General features: G+C 40.1%; 1 protein-coding gene across 1 annotated transcript; it reads right to left on the minus strand.

The window, feature by feature from the left end:
* Positions 1 to 334: 334 nt before the first annotated feature.
* elp2 (elongator acetyltransferase complex subunit 2) lies at positions 335 to 23260 on the minus strand. Its single transcript, XM_044015797.1, has 22 exons — positions 23090 to 23260; positions 22893 to 22971; positions 21733 to 21803; positions 21501 to 21645; positions 20784 to 20861; positions 20408 to 20472; positions 20228 to 20294; positions 18264 to 18410; positions 18025 to 18120; positions 17118 to 17218; positions 12278 to 12409; positions 11570 to 11719; positions 10730 to 10921; positions 10440 to 10509; positions 10218 to 10313; positions 8951 to 9008; positions 7977 to 8049; positions 6582 to 6774; positions 3165 to 3286; positions 2940 to 3082; positions 2415 to 2528; positions 335 to 906 (listed from the first exon to the last, which is right to left on the minus strand). Exons 1-22 carry the CDS (start codon positions 23219 to 23221, stop codon positions 711 to 713), a joined length of 2520 nt encoding a protein of 839 aa, XP_043871732.1. The 5' UTR covers positions 23222 to 23260; the 3' UTR covers positions 335 to 710.
* Between the last annotated feature and the right edge of the window lie 5 nt (positions 23261 to 23265).

The raw sequence follows: 23265 nt of genomic DNA on the forward strand, positions 1-23265 counted from the left end.
ATGTCATCCAAAATCAGTCAAAAAGTCATACTATAATGTCGTCCAAAATCAGTCAAAAATGTCATACTAAAGTATGTCGTCCTAAATCAGTCAAAAAAGTCATACTACAGTATGTCGTCCAAAATCGGTCAAAAAAGTCATAGTATAGTATGCCGTCCAAAATCGGTCAAAAAAGTCATAGTATAGTATGTCGTCCAAAATCTGCCAAAAAAAGTCATAGTATAGTAAGCCAATACATGGAAGGCTCCCCACTTTCCATGTACTTTATTGTGTTGTTACACCATTATCTTACACGATTTCAAAGGTTTCACTAGAAAGTAATTCAGAGACAAAAGACAGTATCGAAAACATTTTAATAACTGTTAACAATAGAAAAGCTGTACAAGAGATTGGAAAGAAAACATCATTATTATTAAGATGAGCTTGATTTGCTTGATTTTACCTGGGTTTAAATATGCGGTCTGTAGAATGTCCAATCATAATAGGTTTTCTTGCTATCATCATATGTTCAGCTGTGTGCAGACAGACTGGGGCATGTTTGCCATGGCTTTGTCCTGAGACTAACCCATGATGACTTAACTGCCTGTCACAGGAAGTGAACAGTTTGCCAGTGAGCAGCTGTAGCCACGGTGGCCCAGTCAGGCCTGTGGCCCTCAATTCAAGTGACTCTCATGCATGTGAGTGACATAATAGTGTCACTGTTGGTGGTGCTAAAGAGCTCGAGTGTTGATGCTGAAGATTTTGACAGAGTGGTCAGCGCTGGCACTGGCAAGTTGGACCCAGGAGCTCTCTTCCTTGAAATCGCTCTCTTCATCAGTTTGTCCGTCTTTCCTGTTGGTCTCTCGACCTGCTCGGCCGGGCCTGGGCCTCCAGCAGAGCCTCTTGACTGTCAAAGTGTGGCTTTGTCTGTGAAAGGATGTGATAAAGGAAAACAGCCGGACAAAAAAACCCCCAATCATATCTCAATATAGTTTGGCTGAATAGCAATATACTTTATATACAGTATACACCAGTGTTTATTTATATTATTAAACTAAAGACTGGGCTCTGTTTAGTATAAAATGAATAATTCCTACAGACGTTATTTCCACTCGGTGGGTTTGTGCGAGTGCAGGTATGAGTACTGAGCAACACTGGAGCGAGACGTTTCAAGAGATTCATTACCGGTCATAATTCTTTAGCACTTGCTTCTGCTGTGCTTCACTCGCCCTGACAGAGGAGACTCTGCTCTACGCTAAAGTCTGTCCCACACTAGAGGAGAATTGGCCAGATTTTGTTCCTGGTCTGGCCCTTCCAAACAATCGCAGGTGTCTTCTGATTTTAGACTGATTATCTTGCCAAATTCTCCTGTAGTGTGAGGGATTAACAGATGTGATTTTAATGTCATTGGACGCATCAGAGTCTTCCTGATTTTAAATCGTGATTGAACGGTGTTTGGGGGAGTGAGCAGCACTCCGCAATAAATAATGAGAGCGGGTTGATTGGGAAACAGATGTTGCAAACTTTTGTTTAGAAACATGTACAATTGAAGTTTTTTCCGTCTTCTATGCCATTTTGTGTTTCTCAGCACAAAACTTTGCGCACACAACAGCTATTAACTGACAATGCTGCCGTCATCTCTGTTTATATTCTGAAGTCACGTTAAATCATGTGAGTTTCCGTCAGATTCCAAATCCCTGGAATCTCTTCCAATAAAATGAACAATGAAAATCAGTTACAAAGTTAGTTGTGTCTGTGTTTTTTTTTTGTTAAATGAAGTCAGATTTAAAAATCCTCTAGTGTGGGCAAATGTGAGTAAAGGTGTATGGCAATGGTATAAAGATTATACATCAGATAATTTAAAAACTATATGCAGCCTGGCACTATCCATATTATATCACAAGATTTTGTCAATACAATTATTACATATCACACATGGGTGGGAATAATATAGCAAAAAATTATGGCAAGAAACTTGTCTTTAGTTCACTTGCTGAGCTCTACACATGACGACTAACACAGTCATGCTGGACAGAAATCACAACAAAGCACAAATACCTTCCATTCAACTGCTGCCCAGTGAGAAAGAAAAGCCTCACAGACTTTTCAGATCCAGCACTCACTAAAGCCAAAATGCTGTCATTTATATGTGCTGCCATTGGAGGCTTTTCAGTGTTGCAGCAGATGAACTTCAGATGAACTTTGTGTGTGTTTGTGTGTGTACTATGTGTGTATTTATATCTTTGTGGGTGCCTGGGCTCCACAACTTTAAAGTGTATTTTCAGGGTTAAGACCTGGTTTTAAGGTTAGGGTTAAGGTAAGGGTTAAGGTTAGGCACTTAGTTGTGATGATTAAGGTGGGGGTAAATGACATAATCAATGACATGTCCTCACTAAGGTTAAGTTTGTTTGTGTGTCCACATGTTGGAAGGATACAAGATGTCTGTCTGTGCACAGCTGCTCCAGTCGTGTCCTCCAAGAGTCTCCTGGCTTGGGCTCCACCTGTACAGCAGGATTCTACCACACTCCAGGCCAACAGCGAGCAGGTAGCTGTGAATACAACACACATGCACACACGCTTACTCATATATTACAGTAGACCTATATATCAAACCAGAGCTTTTCTTCCTACTGCACAAACCATGTAGCAGTAACCTAAAAACTGAGACTTTTGAGACTTTAACCCTAATTAAACGACATTTTAGTAAACTGACTGATGGGTGGCACAACATAGAGAAGTATTTTTTAAAGTAGCATGTTCTGTGTATTCCCATTTAGTTATTCTTTATTTAATTTCCTCATACAATAATATTATTAATTTTGTCTCAAAGCTTAGATATGTCTCTGTCCTTGTTACTTTTAAATGAAAAGTTAAAAATAGAGGGTAAGAAGGTTATTGTTTATTTGTTTATTTAAAAATACATAAAAATTGGGCTTCAATGAGTGAATGTGTGTGTTCACCTGTTATCATAGCAGAGTACAGGGCAGACAGCTACAGCTGTAGCAGAATCACCGACATCCAAGATGGAGGAACATGGTTTAATCTCAGGAGGAAGCACAGGTTCCCCAGTGTTTTCTAATTTACACGGGCCCCACACAATTACCTGTACACACCAGTGAAAAACAATGATCAGTTTACTATCAGTTTCACCTTCAAAGCCCAACATTCAAACTTCTGAAACTGACCTTCTTGTCTCGACTGGATGTCACGAAGTACTTGCTGTCAGGGCTCCAGTCACATGACCAGATGATTCGGCCGTGTACGGCTGTGTCCTTCCCCGTGTGTGTGTGCAGCGAGAACTGCGGCTCTGCATAGAAAACGACACACACGAACAAAACCACGGATCACACAAAAGTCTTACACAAGCTCGGTGTCTATGCATATTTCACATCATGTATTCACGCTTCAAATTCACCATGAGATGAGCCGACAGTCAAAACACTGCCATGATGATTGCAGCGCGACGTCAGCAGCTCTGCAGCGCTGCCTCAGTGCTCTGAGGCGCCAAAGGCTCTCCCTACCAAGCAACAAATAAACAAACCCAACAAGACAGAGAACCTCATTCCAGACCTCCATTTCAGTCAGTTTTGGTTTATGACCTGCTGCTGTTTATTTCCCCAACCTAAGTCATTTCAGACCCCAGATAGTTTTTCCCTAGAGAGGTTGTTCGTATGCTGCTGGCAGCCGTCTGTCTACATGTCCCCACAGCAGTGCTGTTCTACACTGGCACACATAGACATCAATCCATGTCTTCAGAGGGAACTATTTTCACTTTCACTAATTTCCCAGAGATGTGGAGTTAAAATGTTCTCCCTGTGTGTGTGTTGGGTTTTCTGCAGGTTCTCCGGTTTCCTCCCACAGTCCAAAAACATGCAGGTTGTAGGTGTGAATGTGAGGGTGAATAATTGTACGTCTGTGCGTTGGCCCTGTGATGGCCTGGTGTCCTGTCCAGAGTGTGACTCCGCCTTTCGCCAATGTCAGCTGGGATTAACTCCAGCTGCCCTCAAGTGGACGATAAAGCAGTAGAATGAATAAATGAATGAATTAGTTTATAGCTGTATGTACTGCGACTATGTAAACTGATGACAATGAGTAATACCCACAGTAGACAGACACACGTGTCCACATAAAACCAGTGTCACGACAAAATTCATAGTGCCATGTCATTCTGCCTCTGCAAAAATACACAAAGAAGATATAAGAGCAGCACATGAGAGAGAAGAAGAAAGAAAATGGGGAGAGGTGAGAGGTAACAGTGTCTCCTTAATGGAGATGTCTGGGGGGCTCGACCCGCAAGACAAAGATGGATGGAGGAGGATGGACTGAGACAACACAGGGAGGAGACAGAGAAGAGTTGAGGATACACAGGATCACTTTGCTTGATCGGATCTGACTTCATTTAACCTCCCTCAGTCTGGATTCTGAGACCGTGTTTGTCCTTTTCTGTCAAGCCAGCTTAAGGACCAGATTGTCCAGTTAGGGATGAGGGCTGTGTTCTACTGGACCACAGTACATCTGGAATCCAGATATGATAAAAGCTGATTTTTTTTTGGAGTGAACTAGTGGTGAGATGGTAAATTGTGACAATCGGAGGATTGTGTGTCAGGGGAACTAGTTGGCCTTCATGTACCACATAGGACGCCGTTTGTCTTTGTGTAGTACATATTAAAAAGTGAAACACTTTTGAGAAATATGCCACTTATGTCATGTGACCAGATTGTGAGGGATGCCGTGCTCATGCGAGCTATGAGGACTTATTTGAAGGTAAAAGGAGAAGAAAAGCAAAAAAATAAAACACGTCTTTGTAAAATGACTGTGGCAGCCATAAAACAAGGCCCTTGCCTAAATTACATACAAAAGGCTTATTGTAAGACTAAAAACCACACACAAGTTTTATTTTAAAATCAATGACACACTAATACAAATATACTAGTATATTCAATTTTGCATACTAGAGCTTTAACAAATCACCAGAAAAAAGGTGTTCTTCACGATCACCTTGAATGACTCAGCAGCCACCAGAGGAGATTCACGCCCCCCCCACACACACACACACACACACGGCAGCCTACGTCTGTGAAGCTCACCATGCAGACAAACAGCAGAGAGCAGCACTGCTTGGCCTCTGTCAGTGCCCATTAAGACTGACCTGAGTAGAGCCAAGAGATGTGTTACCAGGAGCAGGTGGGATGTAATCCTCTGAGCTTAGACATCATGTTCTGCTCACCTTGGATTCAGGATCAGGTTATTTGTCTGAGTCAAGGTGCAGAGACTCTCTCATATAAACATTCTCTTCAGGCACACAAGGCCCTGAAGGAGGTGAATGGAGACCAAAAAAAAACACTGATTCGACTTTTTTTGTCTCAGCACACTGACTTGAAGAAGAGCTGATCTGTTTTTATGTGATGACTAAGGAACAAGACACGTGCTCGTAAAAATGCAGCCGACCTAAGAGCTGACACAAGTCCAATTCTGACAACCTGATACATTTATACTATATGACAGGGGTCAGAAATGACACTGAAATAGGAAGGGACAACAGAGATGCATATAAAAAAAAAGAAAAGAAAAAAGATTATAACACCAGCTCATATCAAATGCAAAGAGTACACTGAAGTACAAGGAGCTGCCCTGTGCACGCTGATGTTAGTTCCACAAGAGTAATTAGGGTCCGGGTCTACAGATTTAATACTCACTCCCCTAATTTGTCAGACCATGTGGATACTGACAGTGGTGACCTTCCAGAAACAAATCTCTAACCATTTATGTCACCAACACTGAGTTAAGTCTGAGAGGGAGCAAAGACCAAGCTAACAGACTAAATGAATGATACTGATAGCTCCAAGGAAGGCCTGAAGATCAATACTTATGAGCCTCAAATCAAACCAACGGCCACAACAAGCCAATACACAGGAGATTGTGCTTGTATTTCTTCAAACAAGGTTGCACAACTCTAGAAATATAGTTCTGTTTTTTTTCTTCATCCTGACATGATATACAAACAAGCACAGAATGGATGAGTTATTACAATCCAAAGCAACACACTCTGGCAATAAATGACCTTAAATGAAATATACAGGTAGGCATGTGTTGTATTCTGCATTATTATCATCAGCCATCTGCAAACTCCTGTCCTCATTTGAAAGCACAGTTAGGTTTAATACCTTAAAATTCACATTATGTTCAGTTCACATAAACATGCAGGGAATGATGAAATAAAAATAATAAACTCTTTCTTATTAGCTCCTGTTTGGACTAGTTTCAGTCACTGCATCATTTGTTTGGCTCTTCACCGCATTAATTAGGGGAATCCTCCCAATCAGTCCAGCTTGATTTCATTTGGAACAAATCTGCTTCAGCGCGTTAACCTTATTTTAATTAATTTGAATTAGGATAGCTGTTACTATCTGCCAATAAGGTTTAATTATAATCTCTCACACGTGTTTTTAATTAAAAATAATTTATTTACAAAGCACCATGAAAGGCTATTTTCTCATCCAGAGCCAGAGTGCCTTAAAAAAGAAAATCCTGACCAGTCAACTCATATATTTCATTATGGAGGGATTAGATTAGGATCTGGTCCTTTCCCCTTCTTTTCTCACCTGGACTTTCAGGTGTGGGCACATTCCTTTTCCACAAAGACCAGGTGCGATCACGGGAAACGGCTAACAAGAGTTGCGCGTTGGGTGAGAAGGCCATCTGGGTGACGGTGAGGGTGTGACAGGGCAGTGTCTGTAGCTGGCGCCACGTAGTCGTACTCCACAGCAACACTGCCGCATGCTCTGCTTTAGATGCCTGGAAAGACCATGACACAGCTTATTTAAATATTTTGTTTTACATACAGCCTCCGTCTTCTCCATCTCTGCCTGCAAAGTGATTTCTTTTAACTTCTGTGAAATTTTCTATATCAGGTTTGCTTGCTAGCAGTGTGTTGGGAAAAAAAACAAACCCCAGACATCAAGGTCGGTTGAGGGATGAGCACAGCTGTTGTAGGGAATAAAAGGGAACACGACTGTGAGATAAGACAAGAATAAAGCAAAACCAGTGAAAGGGAAGAAGAACAAGAAGACAAGAAAAGGGAAGAAATGTAGCATGGGACGGTGGGTGAAGTAGAAAGTAGGCGAGACAGTGTGAATGTTTGTTTCATTCCATGCACATCAAGACAAGCAACTGCACTGTTAAAAGTCCCAGAATACAAACACTAGCCGAGAATTGATTTATTAAATGAAGTGCATCCGCCTCTGCTATGTTAGGTGGTGATATGCCCTGGTTTCAGCTCATTAGTATTAGGCGGTTTCTGGTTTACCTATTATGTAACAGATCAAAACAACGCTAGCTGGCTGCTAGTTAGCATCCATGAACTTTAAAATATTCAAGTATTTGAGCTGAGAGCAGGTCAAAGCCTGGGGGCAGGAACTGTGGAGCACCAAGGCCAGATTGGGTCCAATTAAATGTGAACATACAATGGTAATAATTAAACTTCTCATTGCATTATCTGGATGTGTAGGACTAACTTTTCTCCTTTTAGTATGACTAATGTGATTATGTGTATTTTAAAAGTCAATTTTTTTTGTCAAACTAACAGAATAATTAGATGTTTTCTAACGCCATGTAAAACCACTGTGTGTCTGTCTGCACAACTTAAGTGAGGACGACGCAGGTCCTATCAATATCTGAGTGACACGTCAAGTCAATTTTATTTATAGAGTGCAACATTACAAACACAATTTGCCTCGAAGGGCTTTACAGTCTGTAACACCCTAAGGATAGACCCATCGAGTGAGGAAAAAGTCTTGTACAAGGGGAAAAAGTGGGAGACCTCAGGAGAGGCCACAGGGGAGGGATCACTCTCCAGAACGAGCAGTAGGTGTCACAGTGTGTTACAGTGTGCGTGTATGTCACGATGCTTTATCTTCTCTGATCTAACACCTTTGCTCTGTGGTGTCATGTAGCCTGAACTACGACGTGGTCTCTGGCCTCAGTCTTATCACACTGACCTTGCACGCGGACGCCACCACTGTCCTGGCGCTGTCAGACGCGAGAGAGAACATCTCAAAGCCATGGCCGTACCTGGAGGAGACAAGACGATGCAAATCGTACGGGGATGAATCATAAACCTGTGCACCACACATGAGGCAGGACATACATGATGTTATGTGCAGGTGAGAAGTGGACGACAACGTCCGACAGTAAATTAAGTGTCCTCTTATTCCAAAGTGTCACCACAGCGAGCTTCCAGGCGCAAGCTATCAGTGTGTGCTGACAGTTAAATAAGCACTGTGTGAAATGAAAATGTTGATCTGCCGGTGCTTCTCCTGTTGTAAGAGATTAACAATATTGGTGCCATGACTAATCACTCACAGCGCAATTACTGTATGCTTTTTAGTGTTTCTGTTACCTGACTACTTTAAGATGTCAACAAAGAGAAACGTCACGTTGCAACTCCGGAGAGAGAAAAGTATCCCAACCAGGAAGCTTTCAAACACTGCATCAATTTTAGAATTATTTGAAATAATTCAGGCAATTACTCATTTTAATGTTTCTATTATGCACTAAATGATTCGGGGTGGGGCTTTTCTACACACAATGCTCACACATCGAACAAACAACAATGTCATACGTCATGTTTATGTTGCGCAGACTGGTAAATGGATTTAACATTGGCCACAAATGGAGGCTATATATTCAGCCGAGGAAAAAGCCTCATGGGATAACAGGAAGCTGAGTTCCGTTAATCATTTTTAGGACCAATAAACCCTTTGGCAAAATAAACTAAATAAACACAATTAATAATGTGAAATCTTTCTTCAATAACAGCAACAGAGAAACTCTGGTGTCTGTATGGAAGGAAGTTTATGAAAAGGAGCAGGTTGTTGGAGTGAGTATGATTTTCAATTTTCACAGGACACTGAATATTGTTTTCACAAGAAGCTTTGATGTGATGTTAGGAGAGGAATAATAAAGTGCTCACAGTTTCTGAACCTCGGGCCAGAGGGTGTTCTGGAGAAGATGATCCTCTGGTGGGGGCTCTGCACGCACACACATACACATTAACCTCAAAATCCTCACATAACTGTCACTTTCAAAGAACACAGAGATATTTCAAATTTAAAATACAAACTATTTCCAATTTACTTAATGAAGATTGTACCTAAGTGGATATTATAATGTCCCTCTTTATTCCCCAGCATTTTTGGTGACATAATGTTTGCAAGTTAAAGGAAAAAGGGGATTTGTTCCATAAATGGGGACTGAATGAGATAAAAGCTACATGGTAGACTGAAAACAAGATTATTCGCCTGAGGACAATGTTCTCTCACATTCACGTGCAGCTTCATTTAGCATTTGGCCTTCATGAATTCTCAGCTCTGCTGCTTTCTCCAAAAAAACCTGGCTATTCTGAAACAACTGCTGCTTTATCTCTTTTTCTTCACAGCCCCTGGCTTTAAGAGGGATCAAATTTATCCAGTACCAGTGTTTCCCACACAACACAATTACTGCGCGGGCCTGCACTACCTTTGCTTTGCATGTAATTGAAAACTACTCTCATGTTTGTTGGCTTATTGGTCATCGGCTTCCCAGTTTTCATAATTACTCATTTGTGTCAGTGCCTGAGTAAAAATGCTTTGTTAACAACAGTCTCCACACTCGATTGCTCTCGACAGAGCCTGGGGTCATCGACACTTAAACTTTGCAATCACAAAAGCCTGTTTTCTAATTAGCAATGCAGATTAAGGAGTGGCTTCAATCTTGCTGATGACAGCCCTTCACAGCCTCTCAACCAGGGGTTTTTAAAGCGCACTGTTATATTGTCCTCATCTGACTTTCATCCATTTCCCATCTGCCCATTTACTCTGATTAAGTTTTCCTATGTTTCTTGTATTCTTCTCTGATTCAGTGCACAATCCTTTTCCAAACATCTTATTACAGACACTTCATGTCAAATATTTTGTTATGTTGGGAGTCACTTTGAAATAAGAACGTGCACTTTTTTGCTAATTTTTATTGCCTTTTCTCACATCACTGCTTCCATCAACTCCTCTTCATTTGCATCACCCACAACAACTCTTACATGTGTGCTGCGGCAGCAGAGCAAAAGGAATATGAATCTCTTATTTTGTATCCAAATTTATTTTCCTGTAGGGATTTCGATTGAATATGAGTTTACTTGGATGGCTCTGAGAACCTGTTACTTCAGAGAAATAATTGACAGTGTATTTAATGCAAGTTTACAGTACCGGTCATGTTAAGTGGGTGGAAGTAAGACTCCTGGTATTGATCAGATACACTGCTGAACTGCTCCTCCTTTTTATTGGTTTTTGGAACAAGGTCACCTATAAATTAAAAAAAAAAAATCAGTATATTCTATTGATGCATTACATAGAAAGAGTGAAAATACTGAAACAGTTGCCAAAAATTGATTATTGAACAAAAGATGGCTCCGGCCAAAATCATTTTACCTTGAAATACAGCCTTGTTGGACAGACCTAAAGCAGGTGTGCTGGCTCCTTCTGGAAGGTTGGCAGAGTCCTGGCATGAAGAAAAAAGTAACACAACACACACAATAATCAAGCAGGGTTAAAGCAAACAGCATGCAGTCCACAAATTTTACAGTTGAACAACAGGAAGTAAAAAAGAAACCTTAGGGACCTTTTGTCAAATTTGAACATGGAACAGAGACAAAGTTGTTGCAGTAAAGGTCGTGGAAAAAAAATTGCTGTATTGTAGTTGCATTTTTAGTGGCACTCACGCTGGAGGTCAGCAACTTCTCTCTCGACATCCCGGAGATATTAGCAAAGTTCTCCACAAAATTACGAGGCGCTTGAAACACTCTGAGGACCTTCTCATCTGCTCCAGAGACATATTGAAACCTTCCAACCATGGCAAGACACTGCATGTCATATCCATGGATCTGAGGCCGTGAGATTTCGTGCCAGGTTGCCTGCATGGTTATAAACACAAAGAAAGATTTTATGAAGATCCTAAGCAGCTGTGCTTAGTTACTGGAGGAAGTGCCAGCATTTCAATAGATCTTCTAATGTTGTGGCCTTAAATCCAGGCACTTGAAAACAAGCCAAATATGAAATAAATAAAAGATTTTAAGATTAAGATGCCAAGTGTGCTCACAAGGGAAGATGAAGGGTTCCACTCCAGAGGCTGGAGTTATTTTGGCACTGCCATGAGGTGGCAGTGATTCCAAAGTAACCTCTTGAATAATGCAACTGAGACGGAAAACTTAATTATGTTTATATACAAACTGAATATTTTTCTCTGCCCCGAACAATCTCACCTGGATAAATGTGAAGTTACAGAGCACTTAAATTTGATGTTACCAATAATCCCAGCAATATCCTGTAGTGGTGCTGAAGGTGGTCTGGCCAGTTCTCAAAGACAGGAGCGTACAAAGTAACCACTGCTTGAAGGTCATATAATGAGATAATGGACAGGCCTTCCAAAATATATTTGTTTTTCAAAAGATCTGGACATTTTGATCTATGTGCACAAAACATTTCACCAATGCTTTATTTTTGCGTTTGCAGGCTCTCTTCAACGTCCACATGTCATAAGTTAGATTCAAATGCTTCTTTACCAATTTGACATCTTGTTTCCTCCATGGAGTGAAGAGTCTGGTTGTCTGGTCTGAGCCCACACTGATGATGAATTCACCCTCAGGGTCCCAGCTGAGGTCTTGCACTGCACTGAAATGACCTGATATAACAACCCCAGGCCTCCAATCTCCCTGGACACAGAGCATTGTAATGGTCAGTTTACAACATTCAACCACAGGATTAGCATAAAGACCTCCCTCCATGGCCACAACAAATTACATTTGGAGCACGGTTGCAAAGTCAAACTCAATTAGCTATCAACATGTTCAGGTTTTTACTGTCACCGTTAAATCTGAATTTGCACATAACTTCAAACCTTAACTCTCACAGGAACAACCAACAAAGACATGTGGTTACTATTCAAATTGAGTGACATGGTGGACAGGAGACTCATGTTTACATGAATGTTAAAAGTCCAATTTTAGTAAGACTAAGACAATAATTTGGTTTTCTTGTCACGTAAACACGTTAGTCCAGCTAAAATCGAGCTAGTCTTAGTCAGACTAACATACCCGGCTATTGCGATTCATAGTCTGATTGCTTAGTTAGACTGATTCTAAGTTCAAGCACTCTTGTCAATCAACAGCTTTTGGGTAAACTCATACATTACATATATTTTGACCAAATCAACTATTTAAACACTGGCATCTTATGAAACTGGAGAGCACATCTTAGGCCACTATTCTCACCTCTTTCTCTTGGTCCTTTGACCAGAGATGTAGAGCACCATGAAAAGCATGAGCCAGAATCATGGAACCATCCGGACTCATCTGGCAGCCGTAGAAACCCAGAGTGTTGCCACCAACCTCCCCTACACGCACCTGGTGTGAATGAAAGAAAAAAGGTTGTGAGGTCAAAATGTTTAACTCATGTGCTTTTTCAACACAGACTATATCTGACAGGGAGGTGAATAATGTTTTCTTTGTGAAGCAGTTACTGGCTTTTTGCAGAGAAAGATGAAAGCAACCCAAAATCACATAAATGTGCATCGACTGCCACACGTAAAGAAAAGGCAACAGAGTAAAAGAGGGTTTTTTTTTTTTAAATGCAGCTATTTCTGAGAGATGAAAGTAGCACCTGTCATCCTGCTATGTAACACACGATATATAACCCATCTGCTCTGTCTCCTGGGTTTTATATAAAGGCTACAGACTTATAGAAAAGAAGCAAGATGGGAAAAATTGTGTGTGTCATATCTGTTTTAAGCCCTTTACTAACTAATCAACAGCCTCCGCAATGGCTGGACAGAAGCAGATGAAGAAAAAAAAGAAGAAGCACAAATTAAGCTGACAAGTCAGATGAGAAATTATGCAAAATGAGACTTATTAGAGATGAATAAATTGTGTTTTTTTTCTAACAAAATGCATTGGTCTAATACAAAATGAAAACATTAGCAGCACAGCATATCGCATGAAACAAACGATAATGAAGAATTGCAAAGCTTGAGAACACAGGACTTATATAAATTGGATTTGGGTGAGAGCCTGTGACCCCTACATCACGTTGTATAGACAGCAAAAAACGGCTCCATGCCGACAGACAAAGTCAATTAAAAACAAAACAAAACACATAAGCCAAACTCACAGTCACAGTGTGTTTTCTTCAACAAGACATAAACTCACATCCTGTCCACTCTTGGTCAACTTGCATTTGTGCCATATTGAACTTTGCATTTTTTAAAGGGCAGAAAGTCCATTTCATTTACCATTTACACAGATTTACACTCTATTCAAGCCACAGGGTCCTTCTAAATCCACACAATGTTAATAAAGTAGAATTAGAACCAACTATAATGAGACAAACGCTTTCATCTAAAAATGTCAAAATCCAAACACTGAATGAATTCACCCTTTTACTGAAATGAATATTAATAGAACAAAAATTATTATATTTAGATGCAGGACATTAAATACTCTTAATATCATATTCTATAGGTAACATAACACGCAGGATGATGACGGAAAGTAAATCGAATCAATGTGCAAATTCAGCAAAAGTATAGAAAAAAATATTAATAAACAGGAATTGTTGTTTAAGCCACAGAGAGCCTCATGATGAATGAGCTGTCAACAGCTCGAGCTGTGCCTTGTTTATACAAGAAAGAAAGAAAAAATCTACTTCATACTCAAAATATAATGGAGAGAGCACGAGAGTAATTCTCCACCCCCACGTTTGGAGACATTTATAGTCACACATTTCAGCTTGAGTCGTGTCAAAAATTCCTACCTTCACCTAATAGCTTCTGTGAGTTTATAAAAAATAAAGGAGGACTATTTACTCGAGAGAACTTCTGGCACATTCTGTGACCCTGTTCAACCTCCCACTACCATGAGGAAATCAAACAATTAAAATTTTCAGGCCTGGAGGCCCTGCAGGTAAACAGGGCCAAGAGGGGAGATCTCTTCAAATCGATTGCAGCAGATTAGCCCCAGAGAGGGCTACACAGCTCCTACAGCACCACTGTGGTCTTTATCCAGATATGGCTACATTATATCTCCTCCATCTTTAATTAGCTTGTTTCTTAAATGATATCGAGGAAATATGAGAAGTGCTAAATTTCTACTTGAGCGATTACATCTTAAAAGATGTGGAGCTTACGCTCTTATCTTTCCTTTAAGCAGAAGGCGAGAGCACGTTTAGCCGCAGCAGAGGCATGAGTCAGGCTGCAAGACAATCACGCATGACACAAACACGTGGGCGTCCATTACATGTTAAACAAACAAGTTAAAAGGCTACACATAAATAACCCAGGGGAGACACACACATACATTTGCTTTGTCTATCTACTGTAAAGGGGTGTCCATAATCATACAGCTGTCTTGCAGAGGTCATCAATGACCTTCAAAATAATGCCCGTCTGCAGGCTGGAACACTGTAGAACTAATGACAGTGATAAAGGCATGCCTTCACTTTGAATGGCACCATCAGCCAGCCAAGCACACAGAGGGAGAGACAGAGAGAAAAGCCAGTCAGGTACAAGCATTAATGGAGAGATTGAGAGAAAACGAGATGCAAGATTAAGCGGATTGATTTTAAAATTCTGCATACGAGAGCGGCCGTAAATCATGCAATAACTCACAGAGGCACAGAGCTGTCATTTGTCTTGTTTACGACAGGAGGAACAATATGGATGCAAAGCATGCCTTATCGCTGGCCAGTGGGGGTATGAGGGAGGAATAGAACAAGGACAGTGAGGTAGAAAAGGCATATATCATTCTTTGAGGGAGACAAAATGGGCGAGTAGCGCTAGAGAAGCTTAGACAGAGCAGGAGAACCTGCAAATGACAGGTGCATCGCTGTGTGCATCTAAATGTGACAACATTTCTGCACGACTGAGACAGGTAAAAGATTGGTAATACCAGAATCAAACTTTACTTTGAGCCATTTATTCAATCAGGGTAACAACCTGAATATTTTTTGATCATCAAGTTTTACCAGAGTTACTAGTTTTTTTTCCTCTGTAGGGGTCGCCACAGCTCCAGTGAGCCCCTTATTTGATTTGGCAGAGATTTTTTTTATCCTGGATGCACTTCCTGACGCAACCATAACTTGACTTAATACTTCAGCCCAACAGGAAAACAAATATTCAACACACCCATAGCAATTCATATTTATAGACTGTCATCTACATACTCAAACCCCTTGTATTTAAAAATTCAGTCCTCTGACTTTTTTGGGGATTGATTGCATTTTCTCCTTCTGACTTGACAAGAGTACAAAAGCCGAGGTCTGGAAATAGGTTATCTCTCAAACACAAACACACACATGAACTGACAGTCCCTCCAGGCATTGTGGTGGCTTGCTGTGGTCAGTCTAGATGTTAATTACCAGTGTGTCTCGTTAGTAAAATGTACTTTACGCAGCGGTGGGCCCTGGCCACCCCATTGCTAACCCCACTCTCTATTAAATCTCACCAATTACTCTAATCAGTGTGAAGAAGTGGAGCACTTCTTTGTAAAAATCAGCTAATTAAGACACACATGGCTGGTCATTTAGTGCCGCGCAATTTGCTCTGCCAAAAACTTCCAACGTTCCAGAGAGAAGCCTTCGTGAAGTCTGTTTGTGTTTTCAGAAAACACTCAAAAAGGAACCAAAGGGCTTTGATTCAGTCTAAGGATATGGACAAAATGCAAATAGAGTTTGTTCACTGACATTATGTTGTTGCACGTATGTATGCGCATGTTAGCGTGTTGTGTGCAAGACAGAGCTTCACAGGTTAAGCTGCCTTTGTAGACAGAGAACCTGACAGTTCAAAGGGTTTGGCTCTCACTTGAAAATGAGAAGAAAAAACAGGTCAAAAGGAACAGGAATGGGGGGAAAAGAAATGAGGAGGAGACTCATATAATATGCACTTTCACATTCAACAAAAAGGTTATTCCAGGTTTTCTGAGTGGGGACAAAGCTGTGAAGAAAGACTGGCCATACTGGACTAACTCAACTCTAACTCTCTGCCTTGTTTAACAACGCCAAGAATATGTGACATTAGCATTAGCTTCAGGTCCTAATCATCGTCCTTTTGTCAGAGAGGAGAGCTGAGACTTTCACGCCTGGTCCCTTCTGTGGGCTTTCTTGCTCGTCACTGTGGATATAATGATGAGATCAAAAGGTACAAAAATATATCTGATCAAGTGTGAAATCTTTTTCATCACCTCAGAGTGTGATCACAGGCAAAGTGCCTGCTCTGGCGAGGCGAGAACCATTTCTGTTCACCAGGATGTGTGGAGAGTGAGCATCTTTGAGAAATACAGTATTTTAGGATGTTTGCGTGAATGAGCGTGCCTTCGTCAGCAGTTTCTGTCTGATATTATAAATAAGCTGTCAGGTACATGGAAATGACAAGTACTTCTGAAACACCTGAGAATATGACAGTCTAAGAAAAAAGTGCAATGCAGATGGGTAGAGAATGATTTTTTTTTTTTCTCTTCCATCCACACTTATGTTAAATTTAGCCCTATTCTGGCACAATAGCAGCTGTTGGGAGCTGAGAGATGAGAAAGGAGTGGAGGGCAGAGTGTAAGAGGGAGATGTGACAAAAGAAGATAAAAAAAGGGGGGGAGCAGAACAAAACAGATGTAGAAGGAAAAATAATAAGGAGAAAGGCAACACAGAGGCAAAGGCATGTCTTCCTCCAGCCTCTCGCTCCTCTGTCAGATGTGTTGGGAAATGGGCTGTAAAAGAGGAGGTTCAGTGTGAGTAAATGATAGAAGGGAATATGGGGGAGGACAACCGCGCTTTGCCTAAAGTCATGGTGGTGCACCAGGCTCAGCACCTCTTCATCACTGTCCATCACTTCTATTCCTGACACCTCAATGTCAGAGAAGAAACCAACACAGTGGTACTGACAGCAGGGAGGATACTGGAGGAGGGCTCAAGCCCTGGATCATGTCAAGAGCTAGTGAAATGGAAGCTAGCAGAAACAGAGTGGGAAAGTGATGTGTGCTGTACTGGGATATTGTGTGTTCCCTTCAGAAAGTGACTGATGCCATGAGTATCTACATAAAGCCCCTTTGTATGCCATTCAACACTGACCTGCTCCACCCAGACTCCAGATCCCTCCTCGGGAGCCCAGAGGATCATTGTCTTATCCATGGAAGCAGAGAGCAGACTGAGAGGCTGCTGCAACTTGTCACCTTCAGAGGGAGACAACGAGACAATCTACTGTATACAGGAACTACATTTTCATTCATTAAAATGTAAAACTAAACAATATTTCATTCAAATAAGACGAGTTAGTTCGATTGACTGTCGTTTCAGCAGTAGAAATATGCAGGGATATGAGTTCCATGAGTTGCTCCTGGACCTCTCATATTCAGTGTTCAATAGATATTAATTACCTTATATTTACATACTGCATCTGTAATGTTGCATTGCTGTGTTCTTCTTATTTTTCCTTCTTCTTCTAAGAATGTTTATAGTTTGTAACCATAATTTCAAGCAGAATAACTGCATTCACCATCCATACTCTAACAGAGGGATCTTAACATAATGATGTGTGATGTACACATTAAGCTGGGGTGGGTGTGAAGTGACCTTGATGTAATAAGCTTTTAAAGTGACAACAGTTTAAGGAGAAAATTTAGCACATCTAGAAGTCCTTCCCTTAGGAACTCATTAAGCTGCTAACTTTTCACACCATTTATTTTTCCTTTCTCTTTAAGAAATTGTCCCCTTCACATGCTGTATTTTAATGGAAGTAATGCCATTATAAAACAAAAGCAGAAAAACAATGTTATACTTCCACTGGCTGCAGAAACAACTCAGTGACTGGAATGTTTAATGGGAATAGTCTGTGATTTGAAAATAATTGATTGTTTTTGACAAACACTCCATTAACAAAGTGTAGCCAAGCTGTTACTAACGGAGCTGTGAAATGGTAGATTGTTTTAGAAATGCACTTCATTTTATGGTCCCTTCCATGCACTTTTAATCAAGGTACCTTTGTAGAAAGGAGGCTGCCAGTGGACTCCATAGACCCAGTTCTCATGACCAGCCAGGACTGTCTCAAGAGACACCGCAAACACTGAGGAAATGTCTGCAGCAGGAGGACACACAACGACAAAATAATTGATTCTTTATTCATGTCTTTTTCTACTGTGTCATTAAACCACCGAAAAACCTGTCTCTTTATGTGGTTAATTAACAACTTTTCAATAGTCGACAGTGTGGCTCGCTCACCTCTCTCCTTCACTTCAAAAACGTCCTCTTTCATTTTGATGATGGTGTGATCGTCCTCTGCATGGGTGTCTGTCCCAGACTTGGCACACAGCCTCCACACTCTGATGAGACAATCCTGTGAACAGCTGGCTAATAACAGCTCCCCACCTGAATGAGTCACAGTGAGAGAGAGAGAGACTGTCTGAAAAACATACTGAGTAGAAGACATTTCTGTCAGCTCTCAAAATAGATCAATACTGAATGAATCCATTGCCATTGTTTCCTCTACTGAGGTAAATGTTTGTCATTATGCAACATGCTTTTATTTTTCATGGCATAAATAGAAATTATGATGTCCCCCACAGAATGCACATGAGGTTTAATGTTCCATTCATTTAAAAGTGGTACAACATTAAAACTGCATTAATATATTTGGCCACTTAGAGCCACACAACAAACAAATATAAATAATATATGAAGTCATTCTTAAACACGATTATATAAAAATGTAAACATATGCTATCTCAGTCGTTGTTTCCACCTACAGCTGCCTGAACGCCAGGAGGGGGTGAGAAATCACAGCGTAACTGACGTTACGTGTTGATTGATGTTCCCTCTTGCAGTGGTTTATACATATAAATAAATAAATAAATAAATAAATAAATAAATAAATATCATCAGGTTCTCAATAGTATTTCAATTCGGGGTGGGCGTGAAAACATTTCTGTCCTCTGGGGGGGGCACGACAGAAAATAAATGGGAACCACTGCACTAGTGATTCTGTATTTTGTAACACAACCCTATTTTGTTAAAGCAGGGTTAAAAGGGTTCAGACAATTACTTTTCTTCAATTTCAATATCAGGATTTTGGTGCTTCTCCAAAGTCTTTTTCATTGTAATATGGTAAGTTACTAGTTATCTCATATCACCCTCAGTTTATAAGATGACTGGGTGATTTTTAGAGGGCACTAATTCAAATAAAAACATGATTTTGAAAAACAGAATCCAAAAGAAAAGAAAAAAAAAGAAATTAAAGATACATCAACGCTGTGAATCCCAACATTTCACAGCTGTGATAAATTCTACCTCCACTCCTGCAATTTGTCATCTGCCATGTTATAAAAGAACAAAAAGATTTATTTAGCCACTATCAGAGAAGCAGGTGTGTATTGTCATTCCTATGATGAGGTGTCATACAAATAGACGTCTCTGTCACTTTGCCGGCTGGAAGCTTAGCAGGAGCGGAGCAGGTCATAGACTATGAGTGGGAAGGTGACACTGGTGGAGAGGGTTGCTTAAGGAGATGGCATAGCTTTTAGAGAGGCAGAACAGTGCAGTAATGATGTGCCCTTGAAGGGGGGGAATACACAATTAGGTGAGACTGGAATCTGTGCATTGCTGCACCATCACAATACAGCAAAAAGCAATGAATCTGAGCACAGAGACTTGTCTTGGATTCCTTTTGATGTTTTACTGCTCTAAAAAAGAAGTGTATTTTTGGTTGCGTATGTTTCACTTATTGTAAACAAAAGGTTGTTTTCCAGCTTCTCTTCAAAGTGGTTTAAGACTGTAATTCTTCCTATCACAGTGTTCACAGCCAATCATGTATTACTTGTCTCATGCAGCAATCAATAACTGCCTTATTCTGCTTTAGTGCTTTAGCTCACCAGATAAGAAACATGCAGCTAACCATAAATAATCTTCTCACATACAGAGCTTAAAACAAATTAAAATATGACAATACTGTGCAGAGATTAAAACTAGAAGGCATTCCAAGCAAAAATGTTTTTACTTATTTATGGAAACATCTGGAGTTCCTCTTCAAATGTAACTGTGTTGACTTCAACCCTAGTAGAATTTGTGCTTGAGAAAATACCGGGAATGATATTAAGAGCTAATTCAAACAAGGCTCTGCTCCTGAAACAATAACATTATGATGTCATATCATTAAATCATAGATTCGATGTTATAACTGCAGGGCTCACCTATAGATGCCCATGCCACTCCACGAATCCAGTCCTCATGCCCTTGTAGTGACAAAGCTTTCTGGAGCTGTTGTGGAGCAATTTAAATAGGTCAAGTATTGCATTTAAACATTAAAATTTGAATAAGGGGGTTACCACAAAAAACATGAATATGTCTCTGTTGCATGAGTCTGAGTTTACCTGTCCATTGGACTGAATATACAAATGCACCCGAGAGTCATCACCCCCACAGGCCAGTATGGGAACTATAAGCAACAGAGTTAATGTTTCACATTCATGTACAGCAAGTACAATTACAAGCACATACAGCAGATGGAAAACACTTGTATCTACTGACTCCTGTAAACAGGAGCTACTGTATATACGTAAAGGAAAGATGAATCAAACACATAAACAGACATGATGCAAAATGACATGAGACAGTATAACATTCAGTTACAGCCACGGAAGCAGTGGGGAGAACTGAAATGGAAGGCATGAGACAAAAAGTGTGTATGTTTGACTGTGTGTGGCACACAACGTAAAGGCTGTCTATGTAGGAACAGCTTAGGCTTACCTCTGCTGCCTGGCAACAGTGACAGAGAGACATCCATCATGAAACCACTGTCAAATGATGTGATATGGAGGCACTCAGCTGAGGAACACAAACAAACATATGGTTGAAGTTTCTCATTCACTGTGAGTTTGATTACACAATAATTAATAATAATTGATTGATTGGTTCATTAATAATGAATCAATTAAAACTAAAATATACATATATGCAAGCTCAACTAAGTGGCTTTGGGTGAATATGGTAGACAGAAACATCACACAAAGGGAAGCTGTTACAGTTAACAGCTTGAAAAAATAAATAAAATAAAATAGAATTGGAAAACAATCTGGTACAGCTCTAATATTGAACTCCATTACGACATAATAAATCCATGCAGCATTGCCATCAAGTTTAACACGACTGCCAGGAGAAATTATACAGCAAAACAGCATGTGCATCATATTATTTTGACTTCTATGCATGAAAGATGTTGAGCCATTATTAAAATACAACTACTACTGTGGGTGTATATAAAGTGTAAAAATATTAAAAAAATGTTTTAGATGTGCATTGCAGAGATGGGGCAAGTAATCATGTTGTAACTAGACATTGCCATTCCTACTAGCAGCCACTGGGAGGCAGATAGTCACACTGAGAGTGAAGAATGAATATTTTCTCAACTTATCAACTGTGCATGAGGTGTCTAACATCCTAAAATAGCAAACACATGTCTCATACCTTTTTTGTTTCCACTGCAGAGCCACAGTCTGACTGTGGAGTCAGATGCTGAAGAGGCCACCAGGATTTCTGAGCCCTCCACATAGATGGCATCCACAGCATTAATTGGACCGGTGTGGCCTTTACACACCACTGACTGACTGAACTGCAAATGGAAGATAACGTTTTAGAGCATGTTTCAGTAAGAAATAGCAGGAAACTGGGGTCAGAAACGCAACATCTGGCAGCTAACCTTCTCATTCTGAACCTCCCAAAGGATGAGTTGATTGTCTGAGCCTCCGGAGACAAGATGACTTTCAAGAGCTGTGACAACAAAAACGACAAAATTAGTTAAATAATGTACTTTTGTGTGCTTGAGTCATATGTCTGATGGCTATAATGCTGTTACCATCCAACATACTCTTTGATGCAAATTGTACACTAGGCCTCCAATGATTTTCAATTAATTGATTATTATTTGATTACTAAATTTATCATCAAACCCATTTCATAGTGTTAGAATGTTTCCCTATTGTTTCAGCTTCTCAAAAGTAAACATTCTTCATTAAAGTGATTCTTTGCTATACTTGCTATATCATAACAACAACATATTACATAAAGTGCAAGCCAAAAAAAACCCCATCTGATGTGAGCAACTTCATCATGCAGTTTGAATCTTCCATATGGAAGGCTAGTCAGCAACTCTTTTTATATATATGAAACTAGTAACTTAGTTTTAGAATCAAATGTTTATTATTTTCCTCGTGTTTTTAATATAAGATCGGCATGTATATTTAGAATTTAGTATTTCTTATTATTAATTTAGGGTTTTCTTGTATATTTCTTGTACATACACTTATTATTAATTTAGGGTTTTCTTGTACGTCGATTAACTATTTTGATAATCGATTCATCGGTTTGAGTGTTTTGAAAGAATTAGACCATGTTTTCTGATTTTCCAGCTTCTTAAATTTGAATATTTTCTGGATTCTTTGCTCCATGTAACAAAGAAATCATTCAAACTGAGTCATTTAGGTTTGTGGACATAACAAAACATTTCAGGACATCATCATTTCAGGTTTGGGAAACAATGATCAACATTTTCTGGCATTTTACAGACCAAACGATACTCGATTAATCGACAGATTAATTCGATTATGAAAATAATCGCTTGTTGCAGCCCTATAATCTTGATTTTATCTGAATGCACTGGAGGGACAGCTGCATATTTCTTTGTACACACTGGTCCCTGTGGAATATTTTCTTTGATTATCTCTTTATGGTGTATCTCACATGTGATCACACAAATGCAGTGGTTGTGGTGACAGATGATACTGTGTGTGGTCATGACATGTCCAGTAGTTTGACAGGTCCAGACACAGATCAGTTTGTCTTCTCTTCACACTGACTCACCACAGTCTTCTCTGTGAACCCACTGAACTGCATTCACTCTGCCTGTGTGTCCATTCAGCACAGCAATGACTCTTCTCTCCTTAAAAATAAAGCAAAAACAACAACATGTGTTTATTAAATTAACGAAAGAAACTACGTGTTTGTTCATAATTACGGGATGAATGTCGTGAGAGCCTTAATAATTTGGGCGTTAGTACCTGAGGGTCGTACAGAGCCACTGAGTTACACGTCCCATACGCAATAATTCCACTACGGCTCCATGAAACCACGTTTGGTGTCCTGTTAGCACAACAAGCAACATGACATGTTTCTATCACCGGTGCCTCCATCTTTGAAGCCAAGGCTGTGGTGTGTTACAGTAAAAATCGCTGTA

This window comes from Solea senegalensis, unplaced genomic scaffold, assembly GCF_019176455.1.
Source record: "Solea senegalensis isolate Sse05_10M unplaced genomic scaffold, IFAPA_SoseM_1 scf7180000013869, whole genome shotgun sequence".
In the NCBI taxonomy this organism is placed as follows: domain Eukaryota; kingdom Metazoa; phylum Chordata; class Actinopteri; order Pleuronectiformes; family Soleidae; genus Solea; species Solea senegalensis.